Raw genomic sequence first — 21,140 nt, forward strand, 5'->3', positions numbered from 1 at the left:
CGGCCCCTTCACTCACAAGTCCGGCCTTTGAAATAGAGCGGCATATACTGCCATCTAGTGTCCAAGACATTGAACGTTCTCTGCCTGCGTCACAGAAGTTCGGAGAGGCACCAGAGGTGCCCCCTGGTGGAATCCACAGTGCATTGGTTCTAAGAGTAGCAGGGAAGAAGTGTAGGAGGCGGAGCTGCTACACTAAGAGAGCTCTGTGGCCAAGCTAATAGGCAGGAACACGCTCCTACACTAAGAGAGCTCCAGCTAATAGGCAGGAACACGCTCCTACACTAAGAGAGCTCCAGCTAATAGGCAGGAACACCAATTAGGGCCAGAGCCGCCCTTTTTTCTAGTGGAGCTTCACTTGGCCTGAGTCCCTGTGGATTGGACTTCCATAGATTTGAAACTTCCTCCAGGTACCACAAGCATCAGGCCTGTGATTAAGAGCAAAGAGCGGCCAACTATTGTAACTCTTATTCCCAAGGCCCCGCGGGTCCTATATGTGCCCTGCAACTTGGGGAAAATGGAGGTGGGGTTGTGGTCTCTATGCTGTAGCAGCCGGAAAGCCAAAAACAAGCTGTACCTCTCGCTCTTGACAGGATCCCAAGGCCAGAGGTGAAAGAGGTGCTGGGGGTCACTGACCATACCTGCAAAACTGAGAGTATGGTCCTTTTGTTCTGACAGACTGCTGAGGAGTCTCTATTTCTCCTCTCAACAGCAAACCCTTTAGATGTATTAATTTCCCTTTTTCTTCTTCTTCGCTATTTTTTTTTGAATGTTCTTGGGTAAAAGCCAGAGAAGGTAGTAGAATATGAAATTTCATCTGCATTGTGTAGACTTACAGTCTACTAAATTGTTTTTTAATTACAGTGTTTATGTTTTTCCTCTTGTTTATAATTATTTCATGTTAAACATTATAGCAAAATATATCAGACCCATAAATGTTTATTTAAGTTGTGTTTTGTGAACTGCTGGGACTTTTGTTTCTATATTTGCCTGAGTCCTCTTATCTTTGTGCATAACCTTGGGATGAGGCCCTGGTAGAAGTATTTCCTTCTTGGCATTTGGCACCATTAAACTCAAGATTCTGTCCCCTTGACATTTCCCTTGTTGTAGTCCTTGGTCTCAAGCAGTATTGTTAATAATTCAGTATAGCTTTCCATACTATATCCAGGCTGATCAAGAGTAAATATAATTGAGATATAAAAAAACTACATAGTTCAGAGATAGAGTTCAGGAGCTGGTATGTATTTGCATGCAAGTCCAGCTTGTATTGACATATTGCACACCTCCTCGGGAGAAGGCTGACTGGGCAGGGCCACCTTGGCTCCCTTCTGTGAAGCCTTGCTTTGCTGACATATATTGCATTGGATAGAGAGACTCCAAGCAGCAAAACGTTTTGCATAAACTCAGAAAGCAGAGGGGGGGCCCCCAATTCCAGACAGAGCTGGTAGCTTTCTGGGTGGAGCAGAAAGAGGTATAAGGGGCATCTCTTTCTCAGATGAACTCATTCAACAGTCACTGTGTGCTTGTCCTGTGTCAGGTATAGTGTAAGTGGGGATTCAGAGGTAAACAAAACAGGCCAAGCTCCCAAAGACTTCATGGTCTAGCTGCAGAAACAGAGTTGCAGACAGACAAAAACAGTACAAATACTAAGTGGTAATGGAGGCCTGGTGTGTGTGGGGGGAATAGGGGGTGGCATGTCTTGGGTGTGGAGGAGGGGTTAGCTCTGGCAGAAGAGAAGGACAATCTAGGTAGAGAGACTAGAGATTCTAGTGAACAGAGGCTTGGGGCTGAGAACAGTGTATATGCTGATATCCGGGTGTGGATTACAAAGCAGTTCAGTGTTACTGGAGAATAAAATGTGAGACATGGAAGCTGGTATAGTTGTAGAAGTGCTTGTTATCAATGTAATAAATAACAATATATAGAAGCAACTCTCATAACCATGGCAACTTGAAAGTAATGATAATTGTAAACATATTTAAAGATACCTGTAGTAACAGTAATGTGACATAAAATTGTGATTTCTATTGGGGACAAAGTCACAGGTACTGCTAACACTATTGTGATCTGTTCTCTGCATTTGTAGTTGAAGGAAATCTAAATTTTAGTTAGAGGTTGGTGAAAACAAAGATGTAATATTTTTCCATCTAAGTTAATTTATCCCCTGAATATTTATTTATTTATTTTTTTAGAATGAGTCTTGCTTTTGTTGCCCAGGCCAGGCAATGGCACGATTTTAACTCACTGCAGCCTCCGCCTCCCAGGTTCAAGCAATTCTCCTGCCTCAGCCTCCCAAGTAGCTTGGATTACGGGCATGTGCCACCACACAGGGATAATTTTGTATTTTTAGTAGAGACAGGGTTTCGCCACATTGGCCAGGCTGGTTTGGAACCCCTGACCTCAGGTGATCCACCCGCCTCGGCCTCCTAAAGTGTTGGGATTACAGGCGTGAGCCACCGTTCCCAGCCTATCCCCTGAAATTTTTTTTTTTTTTTTTTTTTTTTTTTGAGATGGAGTCTCGCTCTGTCGCCCAGGCTGGAGTGCAGTGGTGCGATCTCGGCTCACTGCAAGCTCCACCTCCCGGGTTCACGCCATTCTCCTGCCTCAGTCTCCTGAGTAGCTGGGACTACAGGTGCCCGCCACCACGCCTGGCTAATTTTTTTGTATTTTTAGTAGAGACAGGGTTTCACCATGTTAGCCAGGATGGTCTCGATCTCCTGACATCGTGATCCGCCCGTCTCGGCCTCCCAAAGTGTTGGGATTACAGGCGTGAGCCACCGCGCCCAGCCTCCCCTGAATTTTTAGGGGTCCCTGTTCTTTTTTTTTTTTTTTTTTTTCCATCTAAGAAGTGAATATTTTATTATGTTGCATGCTATTTTATATTCTGTATTCTCCACTAGCCCTAAAGTCATTGGAACTTTGACTTCAGGTTTCGTATGTTTCTTTTTTTTTTTTTCTTTTATTATTATTATTATTATTATTATACTTTAGGTTTTATGGTACATGTGCCCAATGTGCAGGTAAGTTACATATGTATACATGTGCCATGCTGGTGCACTGCACCCACCAACTCGTCATCTCGCATTAGGTATATCTCCCAATGCTATCCCTCCCCCCTCCCCCCACCCCACAACAGTCCCCAGAGTGTGATGTTCCCCTTCCTGTGTCCATGTGTTCTCATTGTTCAATTCCCACCTATGAGTGAGAATATGCGGTGTTTGGTTTTTTGTTCTTGCGATAGTTTACTGAGAATGATGATTTCCAATTTCATCCATGTCCCTACAAAGGACGTGAACTCATCATTTTTTATGGCTGCATAGTATTCCATGGTGTATATGTGCCACATTTTCTTAATCCAGTCTATCATTGTTGGACATTTGGGTTGGTTCCAAGTCTTTGCTATTGTGAATAATGCCGCAATAAACATACGTGTGCATGTGTCTTTATAGCAGCATGATTTATAGTCCTTTGGGTATATACCCAGTAATGGGATGGCTGGGTCGAATGGAATTTGTAGTTCTAGATCCCTGAGGAATCGCCACACTGACTTCCACAAGGGTTGAACTAGTTTACAGTCCCACCAACAGTGGGGGTCCCTGTTCTAAGGCCAGGTGCTGTGGCCCATGCCTATAATCCCAGCACTTTGAGAGGCCGGGACGGGCGGATCCCTTGAGGCCAGGATTTCAAGACCAGCCTGGGCCACATGGCAAACACTATCTCTACAAAAGTACAAAAATTCCCTGGGCATGCTAGCGTGCATCTGTAGTCCCAGCTACGCAACGAGGATCACCAGAGCCCAGGTAGGTTGAGGCTGCAGTGAGCCATTATTGCTCCACTGCACTCCAGCCTGGGAGAAGAGTTCTAGACCAACCTCCTTATATATATTAATAACAATATTAGATGAATGAGTCTTTACTATATGCCAAGCACTGTGCTAAAAGCTTTATAGCCATTTTCTACTGATTCATCATCACAAGTCTGTGAGGCAGCCTTGTTTTCATAGCTCTCGGAGACACGGAATTGTTTTCAAAGGTTACACAGTTGGCAAGGGGCAGAAATGGGACTTGACCCTGAGTCAGTGTCACTTAAGCCCCACCCAAACTTCAGGCCTTGGATCTGCACCAGGATGGCTACATTAGAATCACCTGGGAAGTTCACTTTTTTTTTTTTTTGACAGAGTCTTGCTTGGTCACCAAGGCTGGAGTGCAGTGGCACAATCTCGGCTCACTGCAACCTCTGCCTCCCGGGTTCGAGCGATTCTTGTGCTTCAGCCTCCTGAGTAGCTGGGATTACAGACACACGCCGCCACGCAGGGCTCATTTTTGTATTTTTAGTAGAGACGGGGTTGCTCCATGTTGCCCAGGCTGGTCTTGAACTCCTGAGCTTAAGATCCACCCCTCTTGGCCTCCCGAAGTTCTGGGATTACAGGAGCCACCAAGCTCAGCCTTATTATTATTATTATTATTATTATTATTATTATTATTATTATTGAGACAGGGTCTTGCTCTGTTGCCCAGAGCTGGAGTGCAGTGGTACAATCTCAGCTCACTACAGTCTCGACCTCCTGGGCTCCAGGGGTCCTCCCGCCTCAGCCTTCTGAGTAGCTGGGACTGCAAGGGTATGCTACCACTCCCAGCTAAATTTTGTGGAGACGAGGTCTTGCCATTTTGCCCAGGCTGGTCTCAAACTCCTGGCTCAAGCAATCTGCCTGCCTTGGGTTTCCCGTAGTGCTGGGATTACAAGCATGAGCCATGAAGGCTGGCTTTTTTTTTTTTTTTTTTTGGACAGTGTTTGGCTCTGCCACCCAGGCTGAGGTGCAGTGGCACGATCCTGGCTCATTGCAGCCTCGGCCTGCCTGCCTCAAGGGGTCCTCCCAACTCAGCCTTCTGAGTAGCTGGGACTACAGGCGTGCAATCTTTCCTCACTACTACCTCCGCCTCCTGGGTTCAAGCGATCCTCTCATCTCAGTGTCCCGAGTAGCTGGGACTACAGGTGAGTACCACTACGCCCGGCTAATTTTTTTAAATTTTTTTATTTTTGTAGAGATGGGGCTTTACCATGTTGCTCAGGCAGGTTTTGAACTCCTGAGCTCAAGCAATCCACCCGCCTTGGCCTCCCAAGGTGCTGGGATTACAGGCGTGAGCCACCACACCCATCCTGGGATCCAGCTATCATTTGTGTATCTATCTATCTATCTCTCTCTCTCTCTCTCTATATATATATATATATATATATATATATTTCTTTTTTTTTTTTCTTTGAGACAGAGTCTCGCTGTGTCTAATTCTGGTATTTTTAGTAGAGACGGGGTTTCACCATTTGGCCAGGCTGGTCTCAAACTCCTGACCTGAGGTGATCTGCCCACCTTGGCTTCCCAAAGTGCTGGGATTACAGGTGTGAGCCACTGCACTGGGCAGGGATCTATATGTTTAAAAGGTCCCCAGATGATTCTTAAAGGTAGCCAGGTTTGGGAGCTTTAATCTTCTCAAGCACAAACTTTTTGTTTTTATTTTACATTTTAATCGAAATTGTATATATTTAAGGTGTACATCACGGCTATATATATATATATATATATATATACCCACACATATATACACACATAGACTACAGTCAAGCTAACATATCCATCTCTTCACATAGTTATCTTTGTGTGTGTGTGCGTCTGTGTGCAGTGAGATCTACGCTATTAGCAAATTTCAAGTGAACAATACAGTATTGTTAACTATAGTCCCCATGCTGTACATTATATCTCTAGAGCTTATTCATCCCATATAACTGAAGCTTTGAACCCTTTGACCAACATCTCCCAATGTGTTCCCCACTCTACCCCTGGTAACCACCATCTACTCTCTGCTTTGATGAATTCAGTTTTTTTAGATTCCACATAAAAGTGAGATCATGTAGTGTTTTTCTTTCTGTGTTTGGCTTATTTCACTTAGCAAAATATCCTCCAGGATCATTCATGTTATCACAAATGGCAGGATTTCCTTCTAAGGCTAAATAATATTTTATTATATATATACATACATATACATATATACACATAATATACACACATATACACACATAATATACGTGTATACACATATACATATACACTCATATACACATACATATACAAATATGCGCACACATACATGTATATATATACACACACACCACAATTTCTATATTTAGAAATTGAATTTTTTAGAAAAAATTATAAATTAATTTAGAAATTGAAATGAATGGATAAAAACTCATTTTTATCTATCAATGGACACTTAGGTTGTTTCCACAAGCTTTCTTAGCACAGTGCTTGGGCATGGTAGATACCTAATAAATATCTGATTAACCAAGGGGAAATAAAATATGGAGATGGGGAACTGAGGGAAATTGAAAAGCTGTCCTTGAGGGCCAGGCACAGTGGCTCACACCTGTAATTCTAGCACTTTGGGAGGCCGAGGCGGTGGGATCACTTGAGGTCAGGAATTTGAGACAAGCCTGGCCAACAGAGTGAAACCCTGTCTCTACTACAAATATAAAAATTAGCCTGGCATGGTGGCACTTGCCTTTTTTTTTTTTTTTTTTTTTTAGAGGGAGTCTCACTCTGTCGCCCAGGCTGGAATGCAGTGGCGCGATCTCGGCTCACTGCAACTTCTGCCTCCTGGGTTCAGGCGATTCTCCTGCCTCAGCCTCCCGAGTAGCTGAAATTACAGGCACCTGCCACCATGCCCAGCTAGTTTTTGTATTTTTGGTAGAGACAGGGTTTCACCGTGTTGGCCAGGCTGGTCTTGAACTCCTGACTTCAAGTGATCCATCTGCCTCGGCCTCCCAAAGTGCTGGGATTACAGACGTGAGCCACTGCACCCGGCCAAGAATTGTATATATTTAAGGTGTACACCATGATGTTTTGATATACATTGTGAAATGATTACCACAATCAAGCTAATTAATATGTACATCAACCTGTCTTTGTAGAACTGTTTCATGGAGGCCATATATTATTACATCCTAATATCTACAGTGTTTTCTTCTGGAGCTCACAGTCTGGTGTGCGTGTGTGTGTGTGTGTGTGTGTGTGTGTGTGTCCAGGGTGGGAGCACAGGCAAGTAAAGAGACAATCACAGTATATATGATAAGGATTGTCATGGAATGAAGCACAGAATGGTGATGGAAGGAACAAAGAGTGGGCATACCAAACACAGGTTGGAAGGGTAAAGGAAGGCTTCCTAGAGGAGATGATGTCTTGAAGGATGAATTGAGAAGGACAAAGTACTTATCCAAGGCCATTTTTAGTGCCTAGTAGACATTCATCTAATGAGATGGTGGATGTATAACACTTAGTACCTACCACATAGTCACAGCTCAATATGTGGTAGATGTCATTATTGTTACCTGACCTTTTCAAACAAACTTGAATGGCAAGTTATGTTTACTATGAAGAATATGTAAGATAATGCATGGCATGTTAAGTACTTAATATAGTGTCTGGCATATAATAATTGCCCAGCAAATGGTGGCAGTTGATAATGTTATTGTTGCTGCTATCATTATTTTTAGGTTTGGCTGGATTGAGATAGATGGAATCTTCCATCTCTGATCTTTTGGGTCATTCAACTCTGCAATTTGTTACATGTTACATTATTTCATATTACATGAAATTACATATTACATATTTATATATGTAATATGAAATTACATGTTACACGTTACATTTTTTCAGATATAATGTATGCAAGCATGCTTATGTTCAGAACTTTTCCCGATAACAATCTCTGGCCCCAACCATAACAATCTCTGGCCCCAACCACGGCTACCACCATCACCAGCCACATGGTGTTCTCAAGTTGTGGTCTCCACAAAGCATATAGAAAATAGAGGAGCTGGGCAGATGCGGTGGCTCACGCCTGTAATTCCAACACTTTGGGAAGCTGAGGTGGGTGGTCACTTAAGCTCAGGAGTTCAAGACCAGCCTGGGCAACATGGCAAAACCCCATCTCCACACACACACACACACAAACACAAAAATTAGCCAGGTGTGGTGGCATGCACCTGTGGTTTCAGCTACTCAGGAGGCTGAGGTGGGAAGATTGCTTGAGCCTGGGAGGTTGAGGCTGTAGTGAACTGTGATTGTGCCACTGCACTCCAGCCTGGACCACAGAGCGAGACCTTGTCTCAAAAACAAACAAAAGAAAGAAGGAAGGAAAGAAAGAAAGAAGGAAAGAAAGAAAGAAAGAAAGACAGAAAGATAGAAAAAGAAAGGAAGGAAGGAAGGAAGGAAAAAGAAAGAAAGAAAGAGAAAAGAAATAAAATAAAATAGGGGAACTGATGGCAGAAGAAGTGGAACAGAGCTGTTGTTGCCTCTGAAAATATTTTCTTTATAGTAAAGGGATGACATTGGTTTTCTGATCAGCCTCTGTATTTCCAATCTAAGGACAGTTGGTAGGAGTGAATCAAAAGCTTTCCCCAACTTTCTTGGGCACTTTTGCTGTTCTGGATAGGAGGATAGAGTGTATGTAGGTTATAAATATGTTCCTCAGTCCAACCCCATCTTCCCACAACAGCTAGCAGAAATTTCTTCTCCATTAGCAATTAACAGTCCCTTTTCCCCTATTTTCTGTAGCTAGTGCAAGTTTTAGTTTTTTGTTGCAGAGCTTCATGGATATTTTAATGACATTCTTAGATGGTGGGTATCAGACTGTGTTATCTTGCTGCCATGTTAACCCAGAGTTCCCCCAGATACAATTGGTTTTCTTGCTAATGACTTCAGGGAGAAGGCACAAAAGTCCTTTGCTTTTTCATGGTCCTTTCTTACTGTCTTTCCAGCCCTCTCCATCCTGGGGGCCCTGTTTTCACCAGTCATCTTATTTTACCCAATACAGGAGTCCTCATCCTTTTTCTAAGGAAAAACTGTGTTGTATATTCCTGATGCCTTGATCTCCCTGGGAAGACAGAAATTAAAGGTAGAGAGAAGTTGACTGAATCTGGGGGCTGGCTACCAGGGTGTGGGAGTGAAGAGGATTGGGGATATGCTGCTTACTGTCTTCCTCTCTGAGCTGAGAATCCAGGTAAACTGCAGAGAGCAGGGCAGGAGAAGGGCGATCGTGTTGGAGAGTTAGCTTACAAGGCCTTGATATTGTTTGTAGATCCCAAGCTACCGATTAGGGGCCCCTGACCTAATATAGTAAAAAAAAATGGTTTGTGTTGTCATTGTGGCTATTTTTTAATATCCTTCCAGAGGTATATCTCCCTTCCTGTATTAGCTTTCTAAATCTTGATACTGTGCACGCAGATTGATCCATTTGCCCTACTTTCCACTCCTTGTAGCATTCTCAATTGTCTTTCAGCCACCTCTGGATTTCTGGACTTGGTTTACCTAGCCTTTGTGACCACTCCATATATTGACATACAGGGAGCCTCCAAGTTGCAGACAGGCTGAGCTCTCAAAGTTCACTCTCAAGTCAATTGTTTGGAAGGTGACATGCATTTTTCCATAGGAGAAAAAAATTGTTATAAATTGAACTACATTTCCAGACCAGCCCACAAAAGATGTTTTTAGCTTTAATGTACTAAAAATGTGAGCCATTTGCAATGAAAAGTAGGAAATCTTGGTAATTCAGCAAAAACAAGAAGACAATACAAGGGAATAAGAAATATTTTTGCTTGACTGCTGGTACTGGAGTCAAGAAAGCTGAACTGGATGAGATACACAGGGCTTTCCGGAGGCTCTCCAGAAAGACTCATGGGGACTTTGAAAGTCTGTGGAATCATAACGTAGTTCTAAGTTTACTTCAAAACGGATGGCTTTCAATAGTAATGACTACCATATACTGAGCACTTACTGTGTGTCAGGCGCTGTGCTAGGCAGTTTACATACCTTCCCCTCATTTCATTTCATTCTTACAACAACACTATGAGGTAAATACTATAATGACCCTTATTTTACAGACTGAGGCTCAGAAAGGTCAATGAACTTGACAAAAGTTATACAGACAGCACAATTAGAGGCCAAGTCAATGGTTTCCTACTGCCCGAACCTGTGCTTTACAATATATATCTGACCACTCTTTTCTTTTCTTTTCTTTATGTGGGTATATTGGGAACATTACTTTTGGGGCTGTCAGCCATGATTAGAGTTATTTGCCAGATTGCAAGGAAACTAAGATTGGGAAACTAGGAGAGGTGGTACAAGGGAGAGAAGGAAGGAGGGAGGGACAGAGAATTTTGTTAGGCAAAAGTTCAACTAAGAAACCACATACGTCAGTGCTTCTCAAACTGTACTGTGCACTCAAATCACCCAAAACTTGTTAAAATGAAGATTATTATTCAGCAGATCTAGGGAGGGGCCTGAGATCCTGCATTTCTAAAAAGCTCCCAGGTGTGCTGCTCCTGCTGGCCCACGGACAACACTTTGAACAGTAAGGCCATATAGTGCAAATGATAAACAAAAACATTCAAGCGTCCATTAACACCTGCTTCCTAATTTAATCCAGATCAGCTTCTACACTAAACAGTCACTTATTATCCTCTTTTCTCCTGTAGGCTGTCTCAGGCCATTGTCTCCACTTTAGTTCTGCCAGTCTGTTTCAGCTTATGTTTGTTTATTTATTTATTTGTACAAATTTAAGGGGTTCGAGTGCAGTTTTGGTACATGGATATATTGCAGAGTGGTGAAGTCTGGGCTTTTAATGTAACCATCACCCAAACAGTATAGACTGTACCCATTAAGTAATTTCTCATCTCTCACCTCCATGACATGTTTATGTTTAACTATTCATATAAATACAGGTGTTAAATACATATGAACATCTTCTGTCACTCTGAGCACTGGGAAGTCTCAATCAGACATGAGTTTCTCTTGGCACAAAGTAGATATTTGGCCACAGGGTTCCAGTCCTCAACAATGGCTGTCAGCTCTCTCACCCATTAGGAACAGTCTTATAAAGGTAAGGCATGTAGTAACACTACTGTCCCAGCGCTTTCTAATTTCCTTTCTTAGAGCTACTGCCTTCATCTGGAGCAGGAAGTAGCCTGGCTTTTTAAAGAGTCCAGATCCTTGTTCCTTTCACATAGTTGAAACAATCACAGCATTAGTTTAAGGCAACTATTGAAAAGATTCTTTGCAGAGTCCTGCCAACTCTAAAAGCCCAGTGAAATTTGTTTCCTGGAAGATAATTTACTTTATTTTGCCACCTCCTCTCCTCCGTCCTCTTAGGATTTTGACTGATCATTTTGAGCCATTCTTCACATTTTTCTTCTATTTTTAGACTCTCTGACTAATTCTCTCTAGTAGCAAGAGTCAAGGAAAGCTTTCCACTCCAACCAAACTCTACTTTTTAGGTAGGAAATATTCTCTCACAGTGTTTACAGATCAACTTGATGATCTGTGGTCCCTGGCAACTGGATTGCTTTTCTATCTTCTCTTTAACCTTTGGGGATGTTAACCTTGGGGGTGACCCTTCTAACACCTTTAGCAGGTAGGTGTTCATTGCAGCCTCCACATGAATAGATTAGGTAAGTTCACGTTCTGTCACTGGATGAATTAAAAACTCTGCTAAAAAAGAATTGTAATCTTCTGTTTTTAACTTCTATCCATTAATCTTACTTTTATCATATGGAGCAGAAATAGCACTTTCAATGTTTCATGACATTTGTCATATCCTCCTTTAACCATCTCTTTGCTAGACTAAACATCCCCAATTTCTAATCAGTCCTCAGTTACTTCTTGACCCTTCATTCATTCAATAAACATTAGATGCACTATGATTTGTAAATGTTCACTTTAAAATACAGTACCTCGAAATGGAACGTACTGCTCGCTGTGTAGTTTGACCAGCATGGAGCACATTGGGACTGCCACTCCTTGTGATGGTCTGATGCAATGTTATGATCATGTTAGCTTAAAAAAGAGTAACTCACTTCTTCACATCTAGTGAGTACCTACTTTGGGTCAGGTACCTAACATCTACTAGAAACCTCTATTTTCAGTGGTAGAGGTTCTCTGTTCTTTCTTATCCCATGGGGCCTGGAGATGGTACAGCCACCCTCTTCCAAACCTTCCTACTGTCATCTGCTGTACTTTAGTTCTCTCACTTATTGAGGACTTCACCTCCTCACTGATAGTCTTCTTTTCCACCCCAACTCTAGCCACCATCCTGAGTGATCTGAATGTCCTCATAGATGACCCATTTATAAGCTTCATCCTTTCAATTATTTTACCTCCACTCTGCTTCACCAACTATTTTCAATGATCCACTTTATTCTCAGCAGATGATCTCACCTCTTCTTCCATTATGAAAATCTAGGTCATTGGATGCTAACACTCATTTTCCTGTCCTCACCCCACCCTGCCACATAGTTGTGTCCCTACATGTCCTAACTTTTTTTTTTTTTGGTCTTGCAGAAACAGACATAGCTTCTCCAGTTGAAGGCTAATTTCTCTACGTGTGCTTTGGAGCCAATTCTTTCTCACCTCCATGAGGACTTACTTCATCAGTTATCCCTCCTCTCATCTGTGTCTTCAACAACTCCTTCTCTACTTACTGGCTGCTTCCCATCAACCTTCAGACACGATCAACTTTCACTCTAAAAAAAGAAACAAACAAATTTTCCTTCACTTCTATCCCCAACTGGCATTTGCCCTATTTCTCTTCTTTTATTGTTATGGAATCTTTTCTAAAGTGTAGACACTCTCCATTTCCTCACCTCCTGTTAAAAACTCAGCTCCCACTATGGCTTTTCTGTTCCCAGAACACCACTGTTATTTCTCTTTTTAAGTAAACCAATGACATCCTAATTGCCAAATCTAATGAACAATGTTAAGTCTTTATTTTACTGGACCTCTCTCTGATGTATTTAACATAATTGATTGCTCTCACCCTACTTCTGTCCTCATGACTCTCTTGAAAGTGCCTACTTCTTGGCTTTGGTGATGTTTCACATCTTCTGACTGTCCTCATTCCTCTCTGATTACTCCTTCTTATGCTGTTTTGTGGACTTTTCGTCTGCCACTCCTTAAATGCCAGTCTTTCCCAGGTTTTTTCATTCCTCACCTTTCCCCTAGATCATCTCATCCATACCCATGGTTTTATCTACCATCCTATTGAGCCCCAAATCTGTGTCTGTAGTCCCAGACACAGACCTCTCTTGAGAGCTCCAAACTCATATACTAGTTAATACTTGACAGGTATAATATGGCACATCCTACAGGTACCTCAAGACCAAACTCAGTATGTTCCAAATTCATCTTTTTTACTCTAATCTGCCCTTCCTCCTCTATCTGCCCAACTGACGCCATTTTGGTGACTCAGACCTCTATCCACATAGTTGACCTCTATCTACACAGTGCTGAAACTTGGTAGTCATCCTGAATTTCTCATTCAACCAGTCACCAAGACCTGTTCAGTCTGTCTTCTAAGTATCTATCTGAGATGTGTTTCCTTTATGTTACTACAGCATATTATTAGTCCAGGCTTTCCATCATCTTTTCATTTTTTAACTATTCAAATATCTCCTTAACTGGTCTTTCTGCCTCTTGGCCTGCTCCCCCTTAGTCTATCCTTCACATTGTGATAGAATGCATTTTCTCTAATGCAAATCAGATCACATCACTCCTCTGCTTGAAGCCCTATCATGGTTCCCACTGCTTACTGGTACAGTCCAAGCTGCTCCACAAGGCTTACAAGGCCCCTCACAATCTGGCCTTGCCTACCCTTCCAATCTTGTCTCCTATCATCTTTTCCTTATTTTCTTTGCCCAAATAACGTCAGACTGAATACCCCCCACCATGCCTTCATGCCTTCATACACACTGTTCTCTCTCCCTAGAATGATCTCTTGGTCTTCCAGTCAAATCTTCATTCAGCTTTCAAAATTGGACTCAGAGAGTATGTCTGGGTAGATACACAAGAAACTAGTGACAATGATTGGGTGGCTGGGGCACAGGGGTGGGAAGAAGACTTCCTTTTTCCACCTATTTGTACATTCTGCATTTTGTAACACAAATCTGAATTCACTATTCAAAAAAGTAAATACTATGTAAATTTTTTGTTAAAAAAGCTCAGGAATCAGGTCCTTTAGAAAGTTGTTTTCCCCTCCTCATCCTCCTCTGTAATTTTGTACTCTCTTCTTTGTGCTACCTCTGGGCCTACTGTGTGCTCCTGTGATTAGAATAATTACATTGCATTGCAATTTATATGTTAAGTTGTCCATCTCCCCAGATTGTGAGCTACCTGAGGGAAAGGGTTGCATGTTACTTTTTATTGTTTCCCCAGAATTTAACATAGTGCTGTATAAATGTTGATTGAATGGATGGAGAAACAGGTGAAGAGAAGAATAAAGTAGAGGATGCCCCAAATTATAAAACAAAGCTCCCAAGCCAGTTATCTTTCCCAATATCCATCAATCTGTCCTTTTGCCATGTGTTGAGCTTGAAAGTAATACTTTACATTTACACTTTTTTTTCTGAGACAGGGTCTCACTCTGTCACCCAGGCTGGAGTGCACTGGCACAATTATGGCTCACTTCAGCCTTGATCTCCTGGGCTCTAGATCCTCCTACCTCAGCCTTCCAAGTAGCTGGGACTATAGGCACATGCCACCACGCCCTGCTAATAGTTGTAATTTTTTTGTAAAGGTGAGGTTTCACCATGTTGCCCAGGCTGGTCTTGAACTCCTGGGATTAAGCAATCCACCTGCCTTGGCCTCCCAAAGTGCTGGGATTGCAGGCGTGAGCCACTGCACCCGGCCTTACATTTATTCTTAAGTACTGTCCATCAGTTACCTTGTCAATTTGGGCTCAGCATCATGTAAGACTGCCCAGATCATTTCAAAGTCCCTCTTATTTTTGTGTTATGGGTAGATTTGATATGTATTTGTATATCCTATTCTGAATCACTTGATCAGAATATTGATACAATACCTATTGCTTATTGAACACCTACAGTGTGTCAAACACAGTGCTGGGTGTTTTTACATATGACATTGTCGCAGTATTTGTTGCAAGATAGGTATTTTGCTCTCCAGTTTACAGATGAGAAGATTGAAATCAGTATTGTTAAGTGCCCTGCCCAGGGTCATATTGCTAGTAAATGGCGAAGTTGAGATTTGAAACAAGGTCTTTTGACTTCAAAATTCATGCTTGAGTCATAACACTACATTGATGCAAAGGAGCATCTCCACTGCTTGACTACTGGGTGCCTAGCTCAAGGCAGCCCATTGTCTTCGGACTGCTCTGACCATTTTAAAAGCTCTTGTTTGTAGTGAGCCAAGTTATAAATGAGCCAAACAAGACATGGCCAATAACAGGGCCTTTTGGCTCTCTGCTAGAACCTTCCTTCCAGTCTGACACCAAACCATTTGTTCGCTTCTTTGGCTATAGTTGTTCAACTAGTTATAGGCTCATCTCAACAAATGCCTGAAGCATCCAGCTTATATTTTGCCATCTCATCTACAAGGAAATTATGGCAAACTTTGTCCAATGCCTGGATGAAATGAAATCCACTATAGCTATCACATTCTCTGATAGCTTATCTAGTAACCAGATCAAAAAAAAAAAAAAAGGAAATGAAGTCTAGGAGGGATATTTGTTTTTTAACGGGGCAATTTGTCAATGACTTAAAGTAGTGAGTTTCCATGGTATACCTTCAGACATCCTTGACAGGCTGTCAGGAAGATGATTTTTGGCCAGTGGGCTTCCTACTTCTCTTCAAATGACATCTAAATAGGGACTCCCATTTTCATTGTTTTGAATTGCACAGCACTGTTGTTTACATCTGGTTTTATTTAATCTTCCATTTCAGTTTTCTGGGCTTTTATTTTTTCTTTTTGTTCTGCCCTTGCACATGTTCCCTCTGCCTGGTTCATTCCCTAAACTCCTACACCCCCTAGCCCTGCAACACACACATACACATACCTTCCTTGTCCTTTGAGAATCAGTGCATGCAGTCCATTCTCCAGAAGACTTCTCTGTTGTCCCCAGGCTGAGGTAACTGCTTCTCCTCTTGGGTGTTGTAGTGGCAAGTCAGCACAGTGCCTGTCACAAAGTAGATCCCCAATAAATGTTAACTCCCTTCTCCCCTTCCTCCATGAATATCTCTAAAATAGTATTGATTACACCATATTGTATTTTCTTGTTTACTTGTCTGCCTTCATCACTCAATTATGAGCTCATTCATTCATCCAGTCATTAACAAATATTTATTGTGTGTCTAAGGTGTACGAGGCATTGTTCATGTAGGTACTGGGGACACAGTGATTTCTGAAAATTGTATTTTCACTGTGTCTTTTCATTGTTGTGCTTATAGCACCTGTCATAATGTCTGGCAAGTAGAGTGCTTATTAAATGTTTGTTAAGGGAATGCACTTCCTTAGCAGAGTCTCTCCAAGTGTGATCCTTGGACCATTTGCATCTGGATCATTGAGGGATATAGGTTAAAATGTTAATTTTTGGGTCCCTCTCCAAACCTACTGAATCAGAATATCTTAAGAGTGGGCTGCAAGAATCTGTATTTTAATCTCGTTTTGTGGTATTTCTTTCATGCTAAAATTTGGGAACCACTCCGAAACAGAATAGAAATAGGGAGACCTAATGCCTATTATTGAAAAGTGTAGCTAAAACCAACTAAATCGTGTTTAATGCCTCCGAATGCTTTAGTAAATTTTAGTAAAAGAGAAAAAGGAATTAATTAAAATTGTCTAGAAAGGTTAATTACTATTTACCTTTTGAACTAGTGGAATTATTGCCAATAAAATCTAATCTTAATTTAGGTCAAATTTATGATACCAGAGAGTTTTCATTTTTAAAGTGCTACTTGTATATTTGATGGTATATAGGGACCCATTGTGTAACCCAACAATACAATATATTGATTCCATGTTATAGACTTGAATTGCAAATTAAGAAAGAGTATGTCCAAACTGTACTTGTGCTTTAACATTGATTATATATGTGATTTATCTGATGCTTAGTCCTTAATCAGAATTGTTAGTGGTCATTCTCTGTGCAAATTTGATCCATTTAACTGTTTTATGCCATATTTTCCAAGAACATGCTGTTATTAAAAGTGCTCTTTGGTAATAGATTAGGTATATAAGATCTAAGTCTCAACCAAAGACAGCACAACTTCCCTTTCAGGAAGACTTGACAAGTTGGATTTTATGACCATGTTTTGGGGACTGGAGCTGTCTATTTTTAGTGTGCCTTGACATGATCCTTATGGTCAGGAGCTGAAGTGTTCTTGTATCTGAACACAAATATGTTAAATATTCACAGGTTTATACTTCTGTTTCCCTCCTTTTGACTTCCCTCTTTTTTTCAACTCAACTTAGGTTTTCAGTGGTGGTGTCACTGCTGCCAAGCTGGACCGAAAACGGCCATCTGCACGCTGCCCAACCAGCACCATGTCCAAAGACCTGAAAATTCTGTGTAAAGATCCTTCTTTGGAGCTGAGCTGCTACTGGGACCATCAGTTCAGTGGCAGTAAATTTCAGCAGGAAAAATTACTGAAGGAAAGCTCCACACTGAATATGGGGAATCTTTCCTTTTATACAACCGAAGAGAAAATACATGAGCTCTTTAGTAGATCTGATATCAGGAATATCTTTATGGGCCTGGATAAAATAAAGAAAACAGCATGTGGTTTTTGCTTTGTAGAATGCCATAACAGAGCTGATGCTGAAAATGCCATGTGGTTTCTAACTGGGACCTGCCTAGATGAGTGGATTATCCGCACTGATTGGGATATAGGTTTTAGAGAGGGTCAACAGTATGGTCACGGTAAATCTGAGGGTCAGGTAAGGGATGAGTTTCGTGAAGATTTTCATTCTGGTAGAGGAGGCTTTGGAAGACAGACTCAGATCTAGAACAATCCATAGAGAAAAAGTTTTAACTCTAACCCCTTGAAAAGTGTGTTATAGACCAACCTCAAGTCTGCAAATAGCCAATTCCAAGTTTAAATTACCTTACTTGTTGATGTATTTTTTTCTCTGAAAATTTATTAAATAGTAGAAACAAAAAAAAATCCATTTGTTTTTGTCTGAATTTTGAAGATGCTTTTCAGATTACGAGTTTGACTGTTAGGTGGTTCAAAGTGAAGTGTTCTTCGGGAACAAATTAGGTATGTAAGATCAGAGTCAACCAAAGCACAACTTCCCTTTTAAGATTTCTGTTGGATTCTATGGCCATGTTCCTGCAGCCCGAAATTATAATTTTTTTTAGGGCTTGCATAAAATACAGTCAAATAAGTGGAAATTTAAAAAAATTATCAAGAGAAACACAAGCACAATTATTTGAAACCATAGAAAAGTCTGGAAGAATTTGTAATAAAAACAAAAATCCTCCTGCCCCACCTCTTCCTATCCTACGCCTATTCCCTGGACGATAACGCTTAATTATTTTTATTAGTTTTTGGTTTGTTTGTTTCTTGGTAGTTTCCTCCATATCTACAAATAACATGACTACTTACTTTCTTTTTAAACGCTACCTACTGACTTCCTACTTTCAGAGATGAGGATTTAGCTCACTTACACCCCCATTTGCACTTCTCTACTGTCCATCCTCTCAATATAGTTCACAACACTTTACAGAGGGTTCCTGAGTTACAATGGCTTGGCTTACAATGTTTGGACTTTACAATGGTATAAAAGTGATATGCATTCAGTAGAAACCATACTTCAGGTACCCATACAACTATTTTGTTTTTGACTTTCAGTATAGTATTCAACAAATTGCATGAGATACTTAACACTTTATTATAAAATAGGCTTTGGGTTAGATGATTTTGCCCAAGTGTAGGCTAATGTAAAATGTTCTGAGCACGTTTAAGATAGGTTGTGCTATGCTATATTTGAGAGGTTAGACGTATTAAATGCATTTTCAACTTAATATATTCAATTTACAATGAGCTTATCAGGATGTAACCGCATCATAAGTCAATGAGCATCTGTACTTACTTTCTTTATTGTTACATAGCATAACTTAGGTTATACTGTGGTAATAAACAATCAAAAAATTTTAGTGCTTAAAATTACTAAGTTCTGTTCCTCCCACTACATTCCCATTGCTGATTACATGGTGCGGGGGTCTGCTCCATGCCATGAATGTCCTCCTTCTGGGGCCTAGGCTAATAGTATACTCACTATCTGGAATGATGGTGACAGAGGGAAAAACAGAGTGACAAATCATGTCCTGGCTCCTCAAGCTTCCACCCAGAAATGATATCCGTCACTTTTGCTCACATTTCCATTCTCAAAACATGTTGTCAAAACTGATTCTGAGGGAGTGGAGAAGGATCTGCAGGAAGAGATCCTGAATATTAGTGATGAGTTATACAGTTTACTACAGGTTCTCCTATAACTTTAATATATACAAATATAACCCCATTTTTGTTTTGCTCCACCATATAGTACTCCCCACTTTGTAAGATGAAGATGTTAATGTCCTTTTGCCTTTTCTTCACCTTTCTTCCTCCCGCTTCTACTTTCTAGCTTTTTTCATCTATATTTCTGTTTTTACATTGTCAAAATTGATAAAGTTGTCCATGCTCCGTCTTTCAGTTAATTCCAAAAGTTTACAATTAGTAAAGAGTATTTTATTACTGTGACTATATAAATATTGTTCCCTGGCCAGGTGCAGTGGCTCATGCTTGTAATCCCAGAATTTTGGGAGACTGAGGTAGGCAGATCACTTGAGGTCAGGAGTTCAAGACCAGCCAGGACAACATGGTGAAACCCTGTCTTTACCAAAAATACAAAAATTGCTGGGCATGATGGCATGTGCCCGTGGTCCCAGCTACTCAGGAGGCTGAGGTGGTAGGATAGTGATCCCTCCTGAGCCCAGGAGGTGGAGGTCGCAGTGAACTGAGATTGTTCCACTGCACTCCAGCCTGGGTGGCAGAGTGAGACCCTATCTCAAAAATAAGTAAGTAAGTAAGTAAATAAATAAATAAAGTTCCCTGCAAAGCCAGGGAGAGTCCAACAACTATATCTTTTCTTCTGGAATTTTTATTTACCATTCTGTCTTTCTTATATTTGCCTTTATTGCACCGCTTAATTTCCTTCAAACTCTGTAAAAAATTAAGCTTTCCAAGGATATTCTCCTACTTTTTTCTTTTTTGAAGTCTCACTCTGTCGCCCAGGCTGGAGTTCAGTGGAACAATCTTGGCTCACTGCAACCTCCACCTCCTGGGTTCAAGCGATTCTCCTGCCTCAGCCTCCCGAGTAGCTGGGACTACAGGTGTGTGTCACCACACGCAGCTCATTTTTGTATTTTTTTCAGTAGAGACAGGGTTTCACCATATTGGCCAGGCTGGTCTCAAACTCCTGACCTCCTGATCCACCCACCTCAGCCTCCCAAAGTGCTGGGATTACAGGCGTCAGCCACTGCGCCCGACAATTCTTCTACTTTCCTCTCCATGGTCTGTCTGTCCTCCTATTCCAATCTGGATTTGTTACTCTCTAGACCAGGATTTCTCAATCTCAGCCCTACTGATGTTTTGGACCAGAGAATTATTTGTTGTGGAAGGCTGTGTTGTGCATTGTAGAATTCAGTATCCTTAGCCTCATATACCCATTAAATACAGTAACACACATTTGTGCGCGCACACACACTCCAACTTGTGACAACCAAAAATGTCTCCAGATATTACCAGTTGTTTCTGGCAGGCCAGTGGGGAGGCAAAATCACAACTGGCTGCAAACCACTGTCCTAGACAATAGTTTCCATCCAGAGATTTTTCTTCACTATAGTTTTGAATTGGACTATTTCATGGATCCTGTGTTGATCCCTTTTGTGATTTACTTCTATATTAGCCCATTTTCACACTGCTCTAAAGAACCACCTAAGACTGGGTAATTTATGAAGCAAAAAGGTTTAATTGACTCACAATTCTATAGGCTTAACAGGAGGCATGACTGAGAGTCCTCACGAAACTTACAATCATGGCAGAAGGTGAAGGGGAAGTAAGCACATCTTATCATGGTGGGGCAGGAGAGAGAGTGAGAGAGCAAAGGGGGAAGTGCCACACACTTTTAAACCATCAGATCTCATGATAACTCACTATCACAAGAACAGCAAGGGGGAAATCCACCCCCATGATACAGTCACCTCCAACCAGTCCTCTCCTCCAATTAGACATGAGATTTGGACAGGACACAAATCCAA

The 21,140-nt window shown here is 41.3% G+C and overlaps 2 protein-coding genes across 4 annotated transcripts in view; one reads left to right on the forward strand and one right to left on the reverse strand.

Moving 5' to 3' along the window:
• TSC22D3 (TSC22 domain family member 3) overlaps positions 1 to 68 on the reverse strand; it is a 64,191-nt gene extending 64,123 nt beyond the window's left edge. For 2 of the 3 annotated variants that reach the window (XM_054472130.1, XM_054472128.1), the window contains exon 1: positions 17 to 68. The gene's annotated coding sequence lies outside the window, so the exon portion shown is untranslated. The remainder of the gene's footprint in view (positions 1 to 16) is intronic. The other variant, XM_063660762.1, reaches the window with a different exon arrangement.
• Positions 69 to 473: 405 nt separating this feature from the next.
• Positions 474 to 19,005, forward strand: NCBP2L (nuclear cap binding protein subunit 2 like). The gene is made up of 2 exons (XM_054472851.1): positions 474 to 599; positions 17,309 to 19,005. Exon 2 carries the CDS (start codon positions 17,381 to 17,383, stop codon positions 17,840 to 17,842), a length of 462 nt encoding a protein of 153 aa, XP_054328826.1. The 5' UTR covers positions 474 to 599; positions 17,309 to 17,380; the 3' UTR covers positions 17,843 to 19,005.
• Positions 19,006 to 21,140: the final 2,135 nt, after the last annotated feature.

The sequence above is a fragment of the Pongo pygmaeus genome, chromosome X (assembly GCF_028885625.2).
Source record: "Pongo pygmaeus isolate AG05252 chromosome X, NHGRI_mPonPyg2-v2.0_pri, whole genome shotgun sequence".
In the NCBI taxonomy this organism is placed as follows: Eukaryota; Metazoa; Chordata; class Mammalia; order Primates; family Hominidae; genus Pongo; species Pongo pygmaeus.